Here is a 23,267-nt window from a genome sequence, read left to right as displayed (position 1 = left end):
TTTTGATACAAGCACATTTCAAGCCTCTTAGATTTATTACTAATACAGTTGAATCCAAATATTTAAAAAAAAAGCAAAATAATTAACAGACATTAAGTTTTGGATCCTATGGAAACTGGCAGTGTCGTGTACAGGATCAACAATTGGCTACGGATTCTACGTTTGTGGTGATACCTTTTTCGTTTCGGTAACTCGTCACAGTACAGGATTAAACTTTCTCTCATATCAAAGAGATTCCGTAGTTCTATTTGTGATGGCCTCGAGAATACAATAATTGTGCTTAAGAATATGGGAGACAACCAATATAGAACCAGCAATATTCGTATATTCGTTGAATGAATAATAAAATGCATCATTCTTTCTTTCATAAGCTGTTCTTCAAGGTTATGTATTTTTTCTTGGGCAATTTCATCTTGCATGCATGAAAAACTAATCTAAGTTAACCCTTATGTGCCCAACTTTTTGTAGTGTTCTTAGAGTTCAAGAAACACGAAAAACCCGCTTTGAAAGATGCTTTTTTCGCAGTGCTGGAAGCTGCTCAATACAATTCTTCTAGAAAATTTTCAATATTCTATATGCTAGGAAAAGATAGTCGAAACCGGTCCAAATTTATGCGGTTTTTCAGTTTTCAACAATAATGGAAAATAATGAAGATATATCAAAATTTTATTTATCAATGCTAACTGTAAATATCTCTGGTAGTACTGCTCCAGTAGAGTTATATCAGACTAATAGAAATAACTTCAGTTATAAGTTCTAATAGTACCAGTTACTTACTTGTTTTTTAGTAAATTCTGCCTAAATCAAAAGTTTTAGCTGTTTAAAAATGTTGTTTACAAAAATAATTGGCATGAAGGGTTTGATGTGCGTTATTCACACGTTAATACAAAATAGACCGATTTTAAACAAGAGTATTAGCCTATTTTAGAGATGTGCAATTTTCTTATTCGTTCATTCAATGTGCATTCGTTCTACACCTTTCACTTGAGTTAAGCTTCTTAAAGGTATTTACAATAGAATAAAATGTTGATCGAGTTCTATCAGCTTCCAGAGTAATTCTACAACATCAAAAAATTTCAAACAATTGCGCTCTTGCAACCCGATGCTGTCACCACCAAAAAGTTATTTTCGTAAAGGATACTTCAACATGATAATTTATGCCTAACGTCCATTATGCCAATCGTTCATTATGCCAAACGTCCATTATGCCCAAAGTACGTATGCCAAACGTCCGTATGCCTAACGTATTTACGCCTAATGGGGTACATCCGACCTATCGACCCTCAATGTCTCCTATAAGTAAATCGTCTAACTATTTTTAGCTCCATTGGCTGCGTCCAGGAGTGAATTTTCACCGTATCTTCCTTCTCACCGTTCCGGTCATTCTTTCTCTGTTTATTTTCCATTGGATATTTATTTTAATTTTTTTTTTTTATTTAAGTCATTTAATCCATTTCATTCATATTATTCATGCTTTTCATTTCATCCATTCCTCTTATTCATTTTTTTCCGGTTTGTTAATTTGACTCCACTTAATTTATCTAAAAAATTTATAACTTTTTTAATATAATCTAATATTGCATTGAGTTAGCAGAAGTAATTTGATTTATTTATTTTATTAATTTGATTTGGAATGATCGTTCAAGTCATTTTATGATTTTATTTTTTTTTTTCATTTTTTTTGCTTTAATATTTTTTTTAGTTTTGTTCGTTTTATTGATTTTCTATAATTTACTTAGTGTATTCAAGGTTTTATTCGTGCACGAATCGAAACTGTGTTAATCCCACCTCTAGTTAGATGCCTACTTCCCATGAGCTCTGCAAACTAATGGATTATCTAACATTTATATGTGTAAGAAAAATCTCATCTCATCGCATGACCTATAGACACGAAAATTCAGCTAACCACCTATCCTGGCAAATTATTTAATAAGACTACCTTTTTAGATACACGACAAACTTTAACTACATTAGAAAATCAAGACAAATATTTGCGGTAAATCAGTGCTGTTTAACTGGCTTTTCCAATTTTCAATAAATTATACAGTGGAGACCCGATTTTAACAGTCCCTGATTCTATCAGCTTTTGACCCGATTTTATCAGCTTCATATGAAAATTGATGGTTGGTAGTTTTATGGGCTCTAGCAGACGAACCAAGTTTAATTCGAGTAAATCCTTTCTTGGACATATATTTCTTATCTTAGAGATCCGAAAAATGCAAAAATAAAAATATTAATTTTTTTCTAAATTTTGCGCTGTCAGATCCGCTTAAGGGGAACTTAAAGAAAACAATCAGGCAGAAAAATATATATCCCGATTTTATCAATGTCCCTGTTTTATCAGCTTAAAATTCGCCAAGGGGCTGATAAAACCGGGTCTTTAGCTTTACTGTACCATGATTTGTTCACGGAAAAAAACATTTTAGATCAATTAATAGTACCAGGCATTTTAAAAAATGATGTTTTTCTATTTCTATACACTTCGAAAGTGTTTGAGAGAACTAATGATAGCGATCAAGAATACCCAGTGTTACAGGGATCAAAGATACCTGTTGTATGAGGTGAACAAAATTTAAATTTTTCGTATGTGTTGTGAAACTTTTTATTCAAAAAACGTTTTTTTAGACAAAAATGCCCTTAGAAAGTAATCGTACATGACAATAATCATAAATAATTAGTTCGACGATCTCATTCAACCGTTCAAAAAATTTGTAAAAATATCATCGAGATGGATTTAAACACATAGTTTCTAAAATATTATGCAACTTTTCCAAACCAAACGTAATACATCAGATTTGTTTTTTAAACATCATAAACGAGCAAATATTTCAATTTCATTTTACATTGTGATAACTTTATGCGTATAGATTATGAGATAAGGCCAGGGAATCAAATATTCCCAAGGATCAAGTGTCTTCACTCTCCCCTATTGTATACACCAACAGGTATTTCAAAGCCCCCAATGGTGTCTTAATTATAAACATAATAGACGCCGGAGTTGGCGAGACAAATTAAAGCCGAAATATAAAAAAAATTAAATCGAATACCTACATGCTTACTTTCAATCTCTCGCCTCCTGTGACACTTGTGGAGTAGTATATACAGCATCTAATAAGAAGTAGTGTTGTACTAACATTCCCTATTTGCTCTGATTCGATTTACGCACGGTCAATGCTGGTATTGATCAAAAAACATCTTGGAGTTGTGCATTGAATGATGATTTTTTTCTCCCAGGCATTACCACACCCAAAATCCGACAGGTATGTTTCCATTACTTTTGGGAAAATGTACTTTTGCATATAAAATATTTAAAATAATCCATAAAGAATTGTAAAACGATCCATAAAAAAGTTGTCAATGTTCCATAAAACAAAACTGAAAATCCATAAAACTGTGTGAATGATCCATAAAAAAGGGTGATTTGATCCATAGATTATGTAAAATTGAACCATAAAATGGTCTCAAAAGAGCACTAAAATAGTAATAAAAGAGCAATTAAAATCAACCAATGCCCCATAAAAATATTGGAAATGTTCCATAAAATGTTACATTTTGCGCCATAAATTAACTGACATTGATCCATAGAATATTAACAATGTACATTAAAACACGTCGATATGTTCCATAATATCGACAAAAATGTTCCACGGTATTACAAAATGGAGCAATAAAATGTCAGAAAAAGTTCCATAAATTTGATGAAAATGTTTGCTAAATAATTTTTCTTGGTCCATAGAAGATGTAAAAATGAACATTAGAAATGATTCATATATCGAACGTTAAATTATGGTTCATGAATATTTACAAAGCGATCCATAAGAAAATAAAATGTTAAACGATCCATTAATATGTGCTTATGCATTAGAAAAAATAAATTTAATGAATTCATGCGAAATTTTATGGTAAACTTAAAAAATAAGTTGTGCATAATAATTCTCATAACAGTGACAGTGTTTTAACAAGTGAGCTTATACTGGGAGCTAGTGTGATGCGGCTTGGCCGCATATCCGAGGCCAAGGATCCGAAGCGGCGCAAAGCCGCTGAGGATCCGTTGGACGAGGCATTGATTAACCCGTAGCGTGAATTGCAGGCAAACCTGTGGTCCTCTCGTTTGCCCGGTTTACTTAAACATAGGGGCTATAGCTAGTTAAAAGCCGACTGAGCGGCAGCGAAGTCGGACAGTGCACAAGAAAGCGATGTGGCGTAGCCACATTAGTCAGTGTTCGTGTATAAAGTGTCCGTTTTCGCTTCAGATAGTTATTCAGATAGTATTTGCGACTCATGCCAGCCTGTATAGGTGGTCTAATAACACTCAGCGCTCTAATATCATAAATACCCTGACGTTTAAAGAGTTGCCATAATGATTTCAGGTTAGCTAAGGTCAGTTAGCTGACTAGTTGGGTACGGAAGCTGAAGTTTAACTATAATGTATGCATTGTTTGTTGTAGTTTGACATTACAACCAAATGTAATAAACTTTATTATTAGTTCGAATAGCAAAAATTTCGCATGAATTCATTAAATTTAATTTTTCTGGTGCATAAGCACATATTAATGGATCGTTTAACATTTTATTTTCTTATGGATCGCTTTGTAAATATTCATGAACCATAATTTAACGTTCGATATATGAATCATTTCTAATGTTCATTTTTACATCTTCTATGGACCAAGAAAAATTATTTAGCAAACATTTTCATCAAATTTATGGAACTTTTTCTGACATTTTATTGCTCCATTCTGTAATACCGTGGAACATTTTTGTCGATATTATGGAACATATCGACGTGTTTTAATGTACATTGTTAATATTCTATGGATCAATGTCAGTTAATTTATGGCGCAAAATGTAACATTTTATGGAACATTTCCAATATTTTTATGGGGCATTGGTTGATTTTAATTGCTCTTTTATGACTATTTTAGTGCTCTTTTGAGACCATTTTATGGTTCAATTTTACATAATCTATGGATCAAATCACCCTTTTTTATGGATCGTTCACACAGTTTTATGGATTTTCAGTTTTGTTTTATGGAACATTGACAACTTTTTTATGGATCGTTTTTCAATTTTTTATGGATCATTTTTGTTGTTTTAGCGGCGCAAACTTAGGGCTGCCATTACTTTTGGGTTCGTATTTGGACAATTTCTTTGATAGTATTAGTATTGAGTCAAACCAACCGGAATTCTGGCGGATTTCTGTCGGAATTCAAACCGCAGTCTTTCCCAATATTGACAGGAACCAGCCGGAATCGCAATTTTTTACTGGGTAGATTGGATAGCGAAACAAAAGTTCTACGCAATTTCCGGTTCCGAACCAGTTCCCGATCCGGTCCAGTTGCCGGATCCGGACCAGTTCCCGAATCCGAACCAGTTCCCGAATCCGAACCAGTTCCCGAATCTGGATTGACTGGATTGAAGACTGTCGATTTCTGGTCACATTAGCTCTGTCACCCACCGAAGTACGATGGGTAATGAACTATAAAAAAATTAGACATCAGACGTTAATAAAAACCCGGGCCTTGGTATCTAGCGGGGAATTTAAATAGACCAAATGTGTTGGGGTGATTAGCTGCCGTTGTGTGTTGATTCTCGCTTTGCAGGCAGGGTACGATCGCCGTCGCCAGTGGGATAACCATATGTTCTTTCTGGGATGTCACCATACCCAAGGATAGCATAAGGGTTAGTGTATTGGGCCGGAGTCTCAAAGGTTGCGAGTTCGAATCTCGCCTCTGGGGGGACTTTTTTTCACATGATTGCTTGGCTTCACTCACCATTTCCGATCGGTTTTCCCCGTTGGATACCACCAGTCCTAAATAAGATTTTTTTTACAGCCGGCCAAAGTGGATCGTTCGAAATAACGATACTTTATTTTCAAGTGGCCTCCATTTTGTTTCTATATCGAATGTTTTCATGTTTTTTTTAGGTTGGGGTGCCTCTACGGAATGTAACCTTCAAGATCACTTTGGTTTGCTGCTTGCGACCTGTATCGTGCCCGCTGATGAGATCGGTTTTCAAAACACTTTTTGCTGGAGCCGCCATTTTGGATACCATTTCTGACACCTTACACTCGAAAATTTTCATTTTATAGATGAAACCTTAAAAAATATTTTGCAGAATAGCGCACATGTCTAAGTCATTTTAATTCTTCAAAAAAAAATTATCAAACATTAGGTGCTTTTTGCACAATTATATAAGAGGATCCCCTTAACACCGACCGAAGTACCCCACCACTATTCCGAGTAGGTTTTTTTTTCTGACAGCGCTTTGAAGCTGGCCGAGCATGAGCCGATCTTCAAATACGAAATGTGTCGTGCAGAGAAAATCGACACTTTATCCACATTGTGTTCGCTTTGCTCGATGCAGAATACAATGGCAAGCGAAATGCTACACCCTTCTAGACAATCCGATTCGTTTATATTTATTGCAAAGGATTTGATGAAACATGAGTGCGACGCAGACAAGATTTCAATGTGTTGATATTGAGCATTTTTTTTATATTACAGTAAAGGTATTACGGCCGAATTTTGGGTGTATCTATTGATTTTTTGAGTCCTAGATCAATATTGGAGTTTGAACCCATGGGGGTCGCACAAGCTGAAGCTAATGAATGTCCGATAATCGTAGATTTTTTATATTCGTGCTGTTAACAGAAGTATTTTAAAATTAGATCAAATTTCTAATATGAGCTACATATAATGCATTTCACCGGTAAAAAATATTTTCATAATAGCGTTGTTAATAGTTCCTTCGCAATTTATGCATCTAGTAACCCACTGTGAGTTCTGACTTCTTCAATTCAAGTGACTTGACACTTCTTCAAGTTCTCTACCGAAGACTCATGGTTATCACTTTGGGCTACTTTGTGATCAAGAGTTAGCAGCTGCCTCAGAAGAGCATGAATTTTCACTTACTTGATTGCTCGTACTTCTAGCCACACTGGGCATAACAATTTTTTTTTTCCTGAACTCTTGGGCCCCTCCCGAATCTTTTTTTCTGGTCATGTGCATGTACTTAGAGTTCGCACAGATAAAAAGTCTGTTTCAAATTTGAAACAAATCGAGCAAGTCTAGCTAAAGGACCAATATTCTTAAAGTTTGTATTATTATTATTTGAAAATTTACAGGGGATAACCCGCTTGCTCTTATTATCACCACTAGGTGACACTGTAGGCATCAGGCTATCACTGCAAGCAAGAATAAGAAATTTTAGCACATTAAATGCGTCATCTTTCGACTACAAATTCAAAATAAATTGACCACCCAACAATGACACGTTTCTTTAATTTATTCTTGCTTGAAGTGCCTCTCAGGTCTCTTATGAAACTAACTCTTGTCCACTCGAAGTCGAGTGGCCACTTGAGGAGTGTAGCTAATTTTTGGCAATTCAAAATTTCGTACCCTCTCCAAGCACACTCACACACACACACCCGCAAACGAATCCCGCACAGAAGGCAGAGCACACAACAATTCATCAAGCACCAACCGTAATAGGACTTCCCCTGTACTTACCACTCGTCTCGCATTCGGGTCCGCACCCTGTTCCAGCAGTTCTATAACACAGGCAGTATGTCCTCCCGCAGCAGCCAGAATTAGTGGCGTAGTATAGTCCTGCAAAAAAGCGGAGAAAAAAAAGAAAAATACCTTTTAAAATTTTCTCATTTTCGGCAGTATACCAACACTCGGCAATATTTTTTTTTTCGGGGGGCACACGCTTCACGGTAAGCGGTAATCTTCAGCTTCCAAGTACTTTCAAATTAAATTACGTAACAAAACTCTCCAACCCGGACGGAAGCCTGCAATGACTGATCCGCGCCCCGGCCGTGCGCGCCGCAATTTCCCACACTGGCAAACGGGGCCGGGGTGGGACAAAATTGGAAATATGACGAACACGAGAGCGGCTCCCATTAAACATTTTAAATTATTCAAAAAGTGCACACAAAACAGGTTCATCCCACTTTTGCTCCCGCGTCGTCAGTCCGGACGTGGAGTGCTTCCATGTTGTTGTTTTTATGTATTTTTATTTGAAGGCTTAGTTAAGTCCTTAGCCCGAGCTAGGTGGGTATCTACGCGATGAAAGCACTTTAATGGAGGAGGGGATTTGCAACATTCAGTCAGTTTACATTTGGGGACAGAAAGGTCGCAACGTTCCTGTGGGACTCGAATGGTAGGATACGAATTTTCCGCATTGTCGATAAATGACGAAAGCGGTAATGGTAAGTTAAGTGTCCATTCATCGCTATTTTACAGTTCAGTCAACAACGTACGAAATGGTTTATGTGGGAAATAGTATTTGCGGTTGGTTTTTAAGATCATTGATGAAATATAAGTGGGAGGGGATCCTTATCTTCGTTCATAATTTTTTTCCGTTCGTCTCATTGCATTACCTTCAACAGTAGTAGTAGTAGGCCTTGCAACATCAGTATTCCCACATTCCAAAAATCGCGCTAAATGAAACATTCTAACTTTCCAAGATTACAAGGCCTGCTGTTCGGGTCCGCAAAAACCATTAATATCTACAACACCACCGCCGTAGGCGACAATCGGGGCTTTCGACGGATTATATGGCTCCACCTCGGAATGAAACTCTCCGACCTTCGATCGCCACCCTCTTTCGATGGCCTTAAGGCCCCCGGCATTTTATGTAGAGCATTGGACGAAGCAGTTCCGCCGTCGCGCTCCTTAATTTGATTGTGTCTCTAAATCTCTTTAAAGCACTTTTCATTAGCAGCCGCCGAAAATTGTTACCAAACGCGGCCATCCGACTCCGACGAAGGACTCTGACGGTGTAGGCCGGCCAGCAGATTGCCTTATACGTATATAGCCGCAGCAGAAAGTGGGTTATCCCTGATGGTGGATGGATTTTCTTCCGCCCAGCTAGGAGCTAGCGGGTGGTACAAATTAAAACCTAGCAGCAACGCCAGGGTGGAGACTGGAGAGTGAATAAATTTGCGTGTTTTTTCTGAATTATTAAATTTAGGTCGTTTTTCGCCGTTCCGCTTGGTTGGCATTACCGGCGACCTAGTCGGGTAGGAAATATTTTTCAGTAGTTACGAAAAAAGAGCTTCTCTAAGCCTTGGCAGAATTCTTGCAAAGAAAGCATATTCACGTTTAATCTAGTTATCAATGAACGAGAATCTTAACAAATAAATTACATTGATTAATGAATGTGGTGTTAGATTTTACTATAAGAGTCAATGTTTACTAACGTGTGGAGCACCTTGATCTAGCGGTTCAGAGGAAAGGCACAGGTCTTATTAGCCATATTCACCCACAAAACAGGCTAATAAAAAGACACTTTCATAAATCACGTAGAAGCACGGAGATGAACGGGGGTCTAGTAAATGCCTACATTTGTTTACGAAGGCAGGGGGGAAGGGTTGTAGTAATCGCAACAGCCTACGTAGACTAAATATTGATTTTTTTGTTCTTCTATTTATTAGAATCGGTTTAACGCTAGCGCTAAAAATAAAAACCCTATTCTACGCGATATCCACACAAGAAAAGGAGCTCTGATTAGACTGATGAAAATTAATGCAGTCGAAAATTGGTTTGGCTTAGCAAGCCAGTGCAATGTGCACTATGCTGTATTTCTCCTCAGTGGGAGTCCTTATCTTGCGTAGGACTAGGGGTTTGCTCAGAAACTCAAATAGTGTTTTCGTTTTCGGAACTAGCATCAATCCGACGCTAACTTGGCCTGTCCTTAAGTTAGTGTCGGATTCTGATGAGACGAAAGAGAAAGCCCGAACTCCGCAACTAACAAAATGACGGTTGTAACCACGATCTCCCAAAATTCCACTCAGTCGAAGATTGTTACGAGCAGGCCCGTGTGCACGGGAGGGGGGGGGGTTCAACCCCCCCCCCCCCATGAGCGTTTTGAATTACTTTTAAAAATTTATTATCTTCCTGTCCAGGAAAAAAATATACTGCAAACCGTTTGGACACATAAAATGTAATTTGAGTTCGGTCACTCTAGAAACAAGTCAATGAAGAAACCAAGGACGACACTTTGCGAGGGTGGCTGGAAAGGGATGTATGTCAAGTTGGACGGCTTCTCTGAAGGATCGGTTAACGTTTCGACAAGCTTCGATATTGGCAAAAGTAGTGAGTAGACAGCAGATGTCGGTCAGCGGGCTAGCAACGGCAGTCAAGGAGGAAAACACGAAGTTGGAGAAAATCGGGATATCGTTGTCTAGAGAAATTTTACCGCCGATGATTATTTCGTTAGAGTGGCAGCGACATGGATCGCGAAAATGGGCATCGGTATAGGGTGAAATACTGCCGCCAAGAAGTTCTCAGCACCAGCTAGCAGATAAATAGGAACGACTAGCATCAAGAAGGATAAGAAACCCGGCGAAGGTGGTTGTAAACAGATGTAAATCCTTATGGTCGACACCCCCGGATCGGTTAATGTCTCAACAGGGTACGATATTTGCAGCAGACCTGAGCAGGTGAGATATATCGCAAAGGTTTGACAGCAAGTAAGGAAAAGTAGCTATGGATAAAAACATGACGATTAACACAAAACAAAATAAGCAAGAACACAATCCTTACTAAAGCAGTGCTTAACGGTTACCTCGGATGGATGAGGATTACGCGATACAAGAGGTTTAAGTTTAGTCGGTTGGCTTAACAACTACTACAAACCAATCCGAATCCACCACGAGCCAGCATTCAACGCAGAGTAGTCGGAAATGCTAAAAACGTCACTAGAGGCCAAACCATTGAATATATTCATAGGGTATCTTTGGAGGAATTGTTCGTAAGAATATTTCCCACAATCTGATAAAAATTAAATTGAGGCATGGCTTACTATGATTGAACTAGAAAAATTACCTTTTTTACTGACGAGGTAGAAAGACACCAAGACACCATGTCTTTGACAAAGTGTTAGGAATGCTCATAATGAAGAACTTTGTTGAACAACTGGAGCTTGTAGGACTTAATGTTATCGATTTATAAAGCGGTTTCAAAGGCAAACCTCTTAAATTTAGCTTTTTAATATAGCTTTTTTCGCTGTGACTTTCCGTGCAAACAATGTTCCAGACAAATGTTGAGGTATTAAAACCACATTATATTGTTGAAGACTACATGTAAAAATTAAATTATTGTTGAAGACAGCATGTAAAAATATTGTTGAATACTGCATACAAAAATTGTACCTGAAATCGGCGGCGCGGCGAACACCTCTTGTACAAATACTCATTAGTTTTAGAGTTATTAAAGAATTTTAAATTTTTGTACACCAAGTTCAACTGCGTATAAGAGAAAGGTGCAAACCAAAATGGGCGTGGAGGTACTATTTTCAATGTCCGGACTACGTATAATAAAGGTAAGAAGGTTTTAAGCTCATTTTGTAATGTTTTTTTTACTTGGGTATTTTTACTTACAGTCTTCAACAATATTATGTGGTTTTAATGCCTCCACATTTGTCTGGTGCACGGTTTGCACGAAAAGTCACAGTGGAAATAGTTATTTAAAAAAAAACTAAATTTGAGGGTGTTGCCATAGAAAACGCTTTACAAATCGATAACATTAAATCCTACAAGTTCAACTAGTTCAACAAAATTCTTTATTACGAGGATTTCTAAAACTTTGTCGAAGACACCAACTTTCTACCTCGTCAGCATAAAAAGTTTTTTTTTAATTTGATCGTAGTAAGCCATGCCTAATTTCAATTTTTATTGGGTTGTGGGGAATATTCTTACGACCAATTCGTCCAAAGATACCTTGTGAATATATTCGATGGTTTGGCCTCTAGTGAATTAAGTTCACGTTGTTGGGGTTTCCGACCACTATGTAGCGGTCTCTTTTGATGACTCCTTCTCGATAACAAACATTTACTCAATTTGTTGAGCAGAGTCGTTTGGTTCACAAGACTAGGTCCAGGCCTCTGGAAAAATCTTCAAAGTTTGAAAGATAATAAAAACGAAACATGAAGCAGTACAGAAACCATATAATTTACACACCTATTGGATTTGGGATCATGTAAAAGGAAACGCTACAGAATCTAAGGCCGAATTCTATCCCACTCCCTGGTACGCTTCGAAACGGCATGTCGTGACATCAGACTAAAGAAAACATTTATTTCCGTAAATTTTTAAATTTATTCCGAGCATTGCCGTGCAAACATACTGTTATCTTCATCTGCAGATAGCCTGCCAGATATCATACAATTGTCCACATCTAGATTTAAGTTCTTTTCCGCAGTTTGTCTCAGATCGTCATCCTGTGGATTTCAGAGTCTGATTCAGTCGGACGCTAGTTTTGTTTGCCTTTCAGATTTTTAAATGGCTTATTTAACACGGCTCCATGAGTAAGTTTTATTGAGTCGTTGGTTTTTTTATATTATGATGGATTCCATGAGAAACCGGCCGCCCAAAAATAGCATCGTCGATTCGAACGAAACTTTGAGGTTGAGTTCGGTTTATGAATCTCCTTGATTTTCTCTGAGAATTGCAATGTTTTGGTACAAGAGCAATTTTTTAAAAATGCGTAGACATTTCTACGTGCATTAATTTCAAAAATTGTTTGTTCGATTACTGTATTTTATGCAGCAAAACTATCTAAGAACGAGTTACAGGGAATGAATATTTCTGTACGAAAAAATATACACTGAAAAAAATGTTGTGCCATTTTTCATAAAAACAAAAATTTGTGTTAAAAATTTGAACCGCAAAACAAAATATTCCAATTTTTTATATTTTGTCAACCAAAACCTAAAGAGAAAAGGAACATTTTGAATATGATTGTGATAGACAACTAATCTATAATTTTTTTTTTCTAACGATAATTTTATACATGTTTTTAAATTCCATACTAATTGACACACAAAGCTGTAATTTTATTAAAGAATATAATTCTAAGTATCGTTTAAAATCAAAATGCATTTAACAAAAATCTTCCAAAATGCGATAGTTTTCGAGACATTTGGAATTTTGTTCCAACATAAACAGTTAATTCGTGTGATTATGCACTTCTAAAAGTTATTCATGGCACCCCATCATAAAATGTCAAAAATCTAATGTTTATCGTTTTAAAGACGCAAAAGAAACTTTTTCAGTGTATTTCGATCATGGAGAAGCTTTCAATAAAAATGTTAACAACTACTTTTGACATATTTTTATAATTCGTACTATTTGCAGCCAAAAATACAATTTTATTTTTGAATATAATTCTAAACGACTTTGTAAATCAAAATTCTTAGAACAAAATTTTCTAAAATTCCTCGAGATATTTTAAATTTTGTTCTAGCAACACAACCCTTTTGTTTTATTACGACAATTTCAGAAATTATTCGCATGTCTCCATCTATTGACCATATAAACCAGTTGAAAGCTATACAAAAACAATTAAAATACTATTCAACCATTAGCGTCTGATGATTGAACTAAATAGTTCGATCATATTTTGGTTGTTTTCATGTGGCTTTCAAATGGGTTACAATATCGCCTTAATGTCAAAGAGAAAGTTGTGGAAAATTTTATGGGCCTTTTAAAAAACTTTTTGATAGAGAATCGCGAATAACTTATGAAAAAGTCATAATACAACAATATAGTTGTGTTGTTAAAACAAAATTTAAAATATCTCGAGAACTACTACATTTCAGACAATGTTTGTCATAAGCATTTTGATTTAAAATATCGTTTAGAATCATATTCGAAAATAAAATTGTCAAAAGTTGTTGTTAAGAAAAAAAAACCTATTTTAATCCACCTAGCGGTGCAATTGTGCCTTTCTCAATCTTGATTCACGAGAATGTGTGCGTTGTTTATATTCATTAAAAACTTTTAAATGCATATATTACATTTTATTATTATACATCACATGACAACTATATACAGGAAAATAAATCATTATTCGAGTTCTAAAATTTTGAAAAAGAAAAAACAGCCACGGTAATATTGAACTGAAAAAAGGTGCGAAATCGGCAAAGTCCCAAAAAGTCGATTTTCATAAAAAAAAATTTTTTCGAGATAACATAAAATCTCGACGTTTCATGCATTTTAAAGATGTTTGGCATCAAAAATACGAATTCGATTTCTGAAATTTCATGAGGTCCCCCCTTTGAAAAAAAATTTGAGTTCCGGCTTATATGGGAATTTCATATGTGACCGGACGGTTTAGTCTATATTTCCGGAACCATATAAGCGATCCGTACGAAATTTTATAGACATCTATGGGGATATTATATCTATCATTTGGGACTAAGTTTGTGAAAATTGGCCCAACCATTTCCGGGAAACTGATGTGAGTTCGTAAATTTTGAAAGATGGCCGCTTTTCCCGGGCACTTCCGGAACCGTCTATGGTGGTTAATGTAGTCAACGAAAGTTTGGTTGGCCGTCGGTGACCTAGAACAGCAAATTTAAGTTGTTTGAGAGACATTTTAGCGAAATTTTTACCTTTTTTGCTTTCATCGGAGTATCGGTTTGAATCACAATTTGCTATGTGATCGCACGCCACAACCTGTAACTCCGGAACCGGAAGTCGGATCGGGATGAACTTAAATAGCCATTTACGGGGACGCAATACCTTTCATTTGAGGCCAAGTTTAGTCGAATCGGTCTAGCCATCTCCGAGAAACCGATGTGACTGTTATTCTGAATTTAGATACTTCCGCCGGGGCTTCCGGAACCGAGGATGGTGGCCAATGTGGCCAAATAGACTTTGAATGGATGTTAGTGACCTAATACTACAAATCGAAGCAGTTGTGGTCATATTTTGGAAAAATTTTCACCTTTATACATTCATTGCAGAATTTATTAAAATCGACATTTTCTGCGTGTTCGTACTCATCACCCTGTAATTCCGGAACCGGAAGTCGGATCCATTAGAAATTCAATAGCAGCCTATGGGAACGTTGCACCTTTTATTTGAGACTAAGTTTGTCAAAATCGGTTCAGCCATCTCTGAGAAAAATGAGTGACATTTTTGGTCACATACACACACATACACACACACATACATACATACACACATACATACACACACACAGACATTTGCCGAACTCGACGAACTGAATCGAATGGTATATGTCACTCGGCCCTCCGGGCCTCCGTTAAAAAGTCGGTTTTCAGAGCAATTGCAATACCTTTCTATTGAGAAAGGCAAAAACTTTTTGCAAGCTTCTCCATGATCCAAATACACTGAAAAAGTTTTTTTTTGCGTCTTTAAAACGATAAACATTAGATTTTTGACATTTTATGATGGGGTAACACGAATAACTTTTAAAAGCAGCATAATCACACGAATTAACTGTTTATGTTTGAACAAAATTTCAAATAAATCGAAAATTATCGCATTTTGGAAGATTTTTGTTAAATGCATTTTGATTTAAAACGATTCTTAGAATTATATTCTGTAATAAAATTACAGTTTCGTATGGAATTTAAAAACATTTATAAAGTTATTGATAGAAAAACTTTTTTACCGATAAGTTCTCCATCATACAATTACATTCAAAATGTTCCTTTTCTCTTTAAGTTTATGTGGACAAAATATTCAAAATTTAAAAAAATGATTTTTTTGCAATTTAAATTTTTAACACAAATTTTTGTTTTTATGAAAAATGCCACAACACTTTTTTCAGCGTATATTTTTTTCGTACAGAAATATTCATTCGCTGTAACTCGTTCTCAGAAAGTGTTGCTGTATAAAATACAGTGATCGAACCAAAAAAATTTGGAATTAATACGCGTAGAAATGTCTACGCTCTTTAAAAAAATGCTCTTGAGTCAAAATAATCTTACTGATAGTGGAAAATGTTTAGTCTTCCATGCCGGTGAAATGTGTAAAGTTTCATTGGAATCTAAAATGGTCGGTCACGATTTTAAAGGTTTGTGAACGGATCTTCGTGGAATCCCTCTTATACTATAGGTAAGCAAAAAATAAAATTAATGCAATTCCTGTCTGGCGGACCTGATAACGCAGATCCTTTCTCTTGTCAGTGAATCATTATCTGTATTGTACACTGCATCTTGGGATTCAATCGATTTGCGTTTTCTTGCGTCATCGTACATGTCCATGTAGCTATCGCTACAGCTTTCTTGATGATCACGGCTTTACGTGCTTGATTGTTTCTTGTTTTTACGAGTCGCTATAGTATATATAGATGGTTGCTTTTTAATTGGTGTTGCTGGTTGTCGGTTTGGAGGCACTGGATGCAATAGGTTTTACTGCTCAGCTGGTTTTGGCATTATTATTTTTCTTATCGGCTTCGGCATATGGCTTTTCATAATGAGTCGTCTGGTTACATAACTGACACGTAGGAATCTGATCAGAGTAGGCGGGCAGCGTTATTTGCTTAGAGATAATTAATTTTTCTCGTTTGGTTACAAAAGTCAGACAGAAAGAGATTGGTTTGGTTTATCACATACCTATCACCTGAACGCCGTTGTGAACACCAGTGAAAAGGTTTCTCCATGTTTACGTTTGTAGCAGGTGCCACTTCTCTGTTTTTCGACATGAATCATTAATGTGGTCTGATTTGGTGCGTGGTATTAGATCGTAGGTTTAACGTTGTCAAATTCGACTTAAAGTCACAGGTTGCTCTTTGCAATGAAGTTTTCTGTCCAGCCTAAACACGGTTACGGACGGAGTAAAGCTACACTTCCTTGAGTTAAGCTCTTATTTTACTTTGCGTACCTGTTACATCTTATTGACTGCAGATCTTATACGAATAGATTGGTAGCACCGAGCCAGTAATTTTATCTGTGGCTCGCTTACTTGACTAAACATCCGGAGGAAACAATACTATAGTGTTTGTGCAGTGTAAAAGTAACAAAGAGGTAGATAGAATTGATCACATACTTTGCAGATAACTTTTGCTTCTATACTGTGCAAGGTGAGAAGGTAGACTCACTATCATAGTTATTTGCTGGCTTAGGATATCATTCCTGAAGGCAGGGTTACCGCACAGCACTGCCTGAAACAGTGACTTGTAGCATATGAATTACGCATATCGGTATTAATAGCAGTAGACAGTGAGTGAATGCATATACCTTGAAGTTTTTATGAATATTGAGGAGACATAAAAATTTTTTATCATGTTTTCTGACATAATTTCAATCCTTTTTCTGGAGCGCGCAAAATATATTAAATATTGCACGACACACTATGGTCTTGAAAACCAATTTTTAGTGGTCAAAAGTACTTTCCCACTCCCTGGGGGGATCTCTAGAATTTGTCAATGCAAAAATGGGAAATAATAAATCAAGTAGTCTTAAAGTATCATCGATTATTTAGTCCTTGACTCATCTTATTTCACAAATTCAAATTCTAAACTAAATAGTTGACTCAAAAAAATCTCTTTCTTTGTCAATTTTTTTTAATAATTCGAGTTTCATAAAAAGGTTAGGTCAAAGACTAAATAATTTAATAAACTTGTGAGCAAATCAAATATTGGGATAGCATGAACGGTTCTTAAGATATTCGAGGTACTGATTTCGAAGACGTGGTTTCGAGAAAAACTCGTGTAATGTTTTGTGTACGATTTGCTTGCAGAAAGAAAATAGCTTCGTTCAAAGTCTATCTCCATAAATAATAGAATGATTTGTCTGAGAATTCCAGAAAATATTTTTCTTTAATTTTCTACTTTCAGAAAATACATAGTCTTCAACTTTTGGTTCGACGATTCTACTTGTACACTCAGTCATATTATCCAGTCTGTTTCAATAGTTGAAGTGTCTCTTGTTCGAATTTCGTCGAACGGCTTATATTTCTGATTACGCAAAATTTTCTGATTACGCAAAAAGAACAAAAACGTTTTTAATGAAAAAAATCCTAAGCCCCTTTAACCCTAGAACGTTGCACTATGGTACAAGTATACCATGTTTGGAGCCATGTGAAAACAAGAATTCGGCATTTACAGACCTGGCGCCCTAACCATAATTCAATGTAGAGTTCATAGTAAGAGTAGGATAAGGCGGTAAAGCTTCGTGGAAGCAGGAATCAAAGTTGGCGTGGGGTACATTTGTACCTTAGTGTATCGTTGCCGTTAGCCGTTAGCTGTCAGTGGACATGTGGCTTGTGTCAATACCAGTTTAAATAAAGCTGGGTCATTCGGCAGAAGAACATTAGTCCGAATGGACATTAAACCGAATGTTCATTCAACCAAAGGCAAAAGGCTGAATGGCTATTAGACCGAATAAACCAAAGAGAGTGATAGATGAAGTGGTTGGAACTGAAAAGAAATATCAGTTTTCAATGAAGGGTGATTTATTTAGATTTGCTTTTAAAACTAATAATTAAATTGCTTAGCATATTAATACCCCATTTCTCGCTACATGTTTACTGACTGAATTTTGGGTCTCATTTACGCTGATTTTTATTTTCATTTTCTTTTTTATAGTTTTTCAAAAAAAAAATGACTTGCAAATATAATTTGCGCATAGTCACCACTGTAACTGTAGCGTTGCGTTGATTTTTTTTTTTTTTTTCATTTCACTGTCCGCCCCATTTCGTGGTATTTCCAAAACCCAATTTTTCAACTTTCATTCTTTCAAATAATTGCACTTTTCATAAAATCGAAATTATCTAGTGTTTCTACTTTATTGATGGATCATAATTAGTTATTAGGATACTGCAACGTTCAATTTGTTTTGGAATTCAAAGAAGTCCTTTTGGTCACAAATTTATAAAATAAGGCTTTTGCACAGAATTTGGGATTTTGAGGTGAAGTAATTTGTAGTAAAGCGTATTTGGAAACAGTAAACTGAGATAAGGGCAAATGTGCTTTCATACCACTTAAACAGAGAGAGAGCGATTCGTGAATGAAACAAGTAGATATTTCCAAGTGTTCTTTTGCATTGAAGTTAATAGAAGGGAGTGTGAATTTACTCGCCTATGTTGGCGATTATATTGTTGTCAATAGCACAAATGCCGTGCAGCCTCCAAAAAATTGTTCTACACATACCATCAAATCTCAACCAATACAGAGTTATTGAACTTTTTGTGTAAAAAATTTATTTGTATTTTAAATCTTTTAGTTCCATTCCAAAGGTGAGAAAATTTCCTATTCAAAGGTGTTCTCATATTTTTTAGTTAATTAGTTTAAATTACCTTTTAGCTGTAAAGTAGTTAAAAGTTTCAAGTGCTTTTGAGGAGGTTTTTGCTAATTTTCTCGAAATAATGAAGTATGATTATAGCAATATCCATTATCCAAAAGTTGGGTTTTAGGACGATTCATAATTTGTTCGTGGACGACATATTCCTATCTCTTCTCATTTCTTTGTAATTTCATTACTATACTTTTCCTGTAACCGACTTGCAAGTGCTTAAAAGGCTCTAATCTGAAAAATATGCTTTATATCGTTATTTATTAGATTTCATTGGAAAGCTGAGAAAATGTCCTATCAGTGTATGTACAAATATCTTTTAGTTAAGTGTACTGAATGATTTTTTACTAACGAAATAACTCAAAATTTGTGTTTTTTGGAGAGTTTTTTAATTATTCTAATTCTTAATCAACAAAATTTATCGTTACTATTGTTCATTTGATGCCCCTTAATGTTCTCTATAACTTTTTATTTGACACTTTGTCTATATCTCTTTTCATTTTGCTGCTATTTAATAGTTAACACAGCATGACCTCGCCACAAATGTAGTGGGTTCGAAATCGTTATTTTTGCATATGAAACGATGTGATAAAAACGATTTTGCGTCGAAACCAAAAGAGATAATTGAATGGCGTCAAAGAAATAACTGTACAACTTGCTGAGATGCATTATTTCCATGATAATAATGGCGATGTTTATTATTTACTATTTTAAGAAAATTAACGAAAATGCTAATAATAGCACTAACTTTAAACTAATTTACTTCTAAAAGAATACTAAATTCACTTAACTGAAAGGTATTAATACAGTTTTCTCTGTAAAATTTTCCTGGCTTTCGAATAAAAAGAAAAAAAGTGCAATAAGTGCCATACTTTTTCAATTAGAGCTGGTATTAGTGAAAATAAGATAAAAATATCCAAGTTGAATAACCCAAACTCATGAAAATATGAAAAGGTAAGTGTATCATGCCAAAGAACGAATTATGCAGCTCTTCAAGACTAACAATCTGGATTATTAAAATGATGAGGTTAACTATTAGGATTTTCACGAAATGAACGAAAAATCAATTAAAATTGTTTAATTTTCACTAAATTACTTCGAAAAGGCTACTTAAACTCATTAGCTGAAACATGTGAGGGCATTACTCAATGCGAAATTTTCTCACCTTCCCAGTGGACCTAAAATATTTGAAACACAAAGTATACTTTTTGAGTTAGAGGTATTTTAAGGCAAATAAGTTTTTTACACATAAAGTTCAATAACTCTATAACGGTTGAGATTTGATGGTATGTGTAGAACAATTTTTTTCTCCAAATATGACAGTCTATCACCCCCCGAGAGGTTCTTAACCATGAACCAAACACCCTGTATAATTCGATCGTCAGCAGCAGTGATGCCATGAAAAGTGAAATTTTCATTAATCTTCAGGGCATCAATCGGTTTTTGTTTAATAACTTTTTTCATAAGCATCAGATCGTTTCATGGTCTTCTAGACTTTATTTCCTTGACAAATTTTCTATAAAAATAATCCATTTAATATTAGGCGGTAACGGGCGACTCTTGGAAGAATTAATTTGCAAAATACGTTTTTTTCATACGAAATTCCATGTTAACTTTAAACCGTGGGCGTAAAAATTTAGTTTCACCGATCGAACTAACAATTTGCAGTCAACAGTTTTTGCAACCGACCGAGACGGTTGTGCCTCCAGGTGGAAGGATTTGTTCTCGAGAGAGTGACGAAGTGCGAGACGCTGTATGCGTTATTGTGGGAGAGAGAGAGAGACCAGTTTGTTAAGTGTGAGTCGACAGTTGATACGTCGGAGGCGTGGTCAACGGCATCCTCGACAAGTGGTGTTTTGACAGCAAACCGCGGGTAGACGAATTTGCCTACCGCGGTGGCAGAGATCGACAGTGATCGTGCCTGTACACACAGAAAAAAATATAGTGTATTGGTGTCGTCGGGCAATTCTAATCGACGAGAGGGAAGCGTCACAGGTAGACCCATTTGCTCTATTTGTCTACCGCAGAAGTGGTACGACGAATAAGGAAAACAAGTGGCACTGAAAAGTGCCGCATCGACAGTGGGATTTTCGCAGCAAGCCACAGGTAGCCACATTTGTCTACCGAGGTGGTGGAAACGGAGAGAGCGCGCTTGTGGTGGTGATACCGACGAGCAGCTTAATCGGAGAGAGTTTTGAAGTGTTGCAGGTAGGACTATTTCTCTACTGAAGAAGCAACGCGACGAAGAAGAACAGCAGGTGTCACATTGTCAAACAACGGGCACCGAGTTTACAACGTAACACATGAGGTGTGTTCTACAGGTATAACAGGTATATTTTTCATTCTTTTTTGTGATAGTTTTTCTTGCTAGGTAAAATGGATGAAGAGATGGGAGAACGAGTAACAGACCCTCCCCCTAAGCCTTATGCTGAAAATGTAAATCCGACTAGAATTAAAATTTACCCAGAGTCGTCAACGGGACCATGGATTGTATTTATTAGGCGTAAAGTAAAGGCGCTAAATATTATTCAAATTTCTAAAGATTTGACTTCGCGATTCTCGGATGTAAAAGAGATCGTCAAAGTCAATAAAGATAAAATACGCATTGTCGTTGGTAGTTTCAAACAAGCCAATGCAATTGCTTCTTGCGAGCTTTTTACGCGTGAGTATAGAGCGTATATTCCTTCAAAGGAAATTGAAATTGATGGGGTCATCACAGAATCGAGTTTGACTGTTGATGACTTAGTTAAGCATGGGGTTGGTCGTTTCAAAGACACCATACTTAAAGACGTAAAAATACTTGAATGCAAGCAATTGCATTCAGTATCACACGAAGGAGATAAAAAAGTTTATCGACTGTCTGACTCATTTCGAGTGACTTTCGCTGGGTCTGCGCTGCCCAACTATGTCATTATCGATAAGATTCGTCTCCCTGTTCGCCTTTTTATCCCTCGTGTAATGAATTGCCTTAATTGCAAACAGCTTGGCCACACAGCCACTTACTGTTCCAATAAGGCACGGTGTGGCAAATGTGGGGGTTCTCATCAAGAGGATACATGTAATGAAAATTCAGAAAAATGTTTAATGTGCGGAGAAAACTCACATGAGGTCCCTGCATGCCCCATTTATAAATTGCGTGAGGATAAAATTAAACGATCCTTGAAGGAGAGGTCTAAGCGCTCCTATGCAGAAATGTTGAAAAATGCTACCCCTAAACCCATCTTCTTAGAAAACACTTACACATCTCTATTTTCGGAACAGTCTGACTCTGACGGAGCGTGCGAAGGTACATCATTTGTTTTACCCGGAAATTCCAGAAAAAGAAAACAGTCTTCTTTTCCCAAGCTGCCAAGCAAGGGCCTTAAAATTTCTCCACCAATAGATAAACTGCGCCCAAAACCGAAAAATTCCGATTCAAAACCGAAATCAATTCCGCCCGGTTTTGGGAACGTACAATCCAAACAGAACACCATTACTGGAAATAATAAAATTTCGACTTCCTCTGAGCCTCAGCCGGGGGTAGGATTATTGAAATTTTCTGAAATTGTTGATTGGATTTTTAAAGCATTCAATATTTCTGAACCACTAAAGAGTATACTTTCAGCTTTCCTCCCAACAATTAGAACATTTTTAGAGCAGCTGATTGCTCAATGGCCCATCCTTGCAGCGATTGTATCTTTCAATGGGTAATTCACCTCCTCCAATGAAAGATTCCATCACTGTTTTACAGTGGAATTGCAGAAGTATCATACCTAAAATTGATTCCTTAAAAATTTTACTGCATAATTTAAAATGCGATGCTTTTGCTCTATGTGAAACATGGCTTACCTCAAACATTAATTTCAACTTAAATGATTTCAACATTATTCGCCTAGACCGAGACACCCCGTATGGAGGAGTGCTTCTAGGAATTAAAAAGTGCTATTCTTTCTATAGAATTAACATCCCCTTGTTTGCGGGCATTGAGGCTGTAGCTGTCCAAACGAACATTAAAGGCAAAGACATGTCTATCGCTTCTATATATATACCTCCCAAAGTTCAAATTGGACAACGTCAAATTTTTGAGGTAGTGGAATCCATGGCTGCTCCGCGTCTGATACTGGGAGACTTCAACTCGCACGGAGTATTGTGGGGTTCCCTCTACAATGATAATCGATCCTCTTTGATTTACAATGTTTGTGACGAATTTAATATGACAGTTTTAAATACTG

At 36.3% G+C, this 23,267-nt stretch overlaps 1 protein-coding gene across 2 annotated transcripts in view; it reads right to left on the bottom strand.

Annotated features, from left to right (window-relative positions):
• LOC131679017 (ankyrin repeat domain-containing protein 29) overlaps positions 1-23,267 on the bottom strand; it is a 583,762-nt gene that overhangs the window by 36,554 nt on the left and 523,941 nt on the right. For both annotated transcript variants that reach the window (XM_058959528.1, XM_058959529.1), the window contains one exon: positions 7,512-7,610. In XM_058959528.1, the coding sequence (XP_058815511.1) occupies positions 7,512-7,610 (99 nt within the window). The remainder of the gene's footprint in view (positions 1-7,511; positions 7,611-23,267) is intronic.

This window comes from Topomyia yanbarensis, chromosome 2 (genome assembly GCF_030247195.1).
Source record: "Topomyia yanbarensis strain Yona2022 chromosome 2, ASM3024719v1, whole genome shotgun sequence".
In the NCBI taxonomy this organism is placed as follows: domain Eukaryota; kingdom Metazoa; phylum Arthropoda; class Insecta; order Diptera; family Culicidae; genus Topomyia; species Topomyia yanbarensis.
This window is presented reverse-complemented; position numbering and strand designations above follow the sequence as displayed.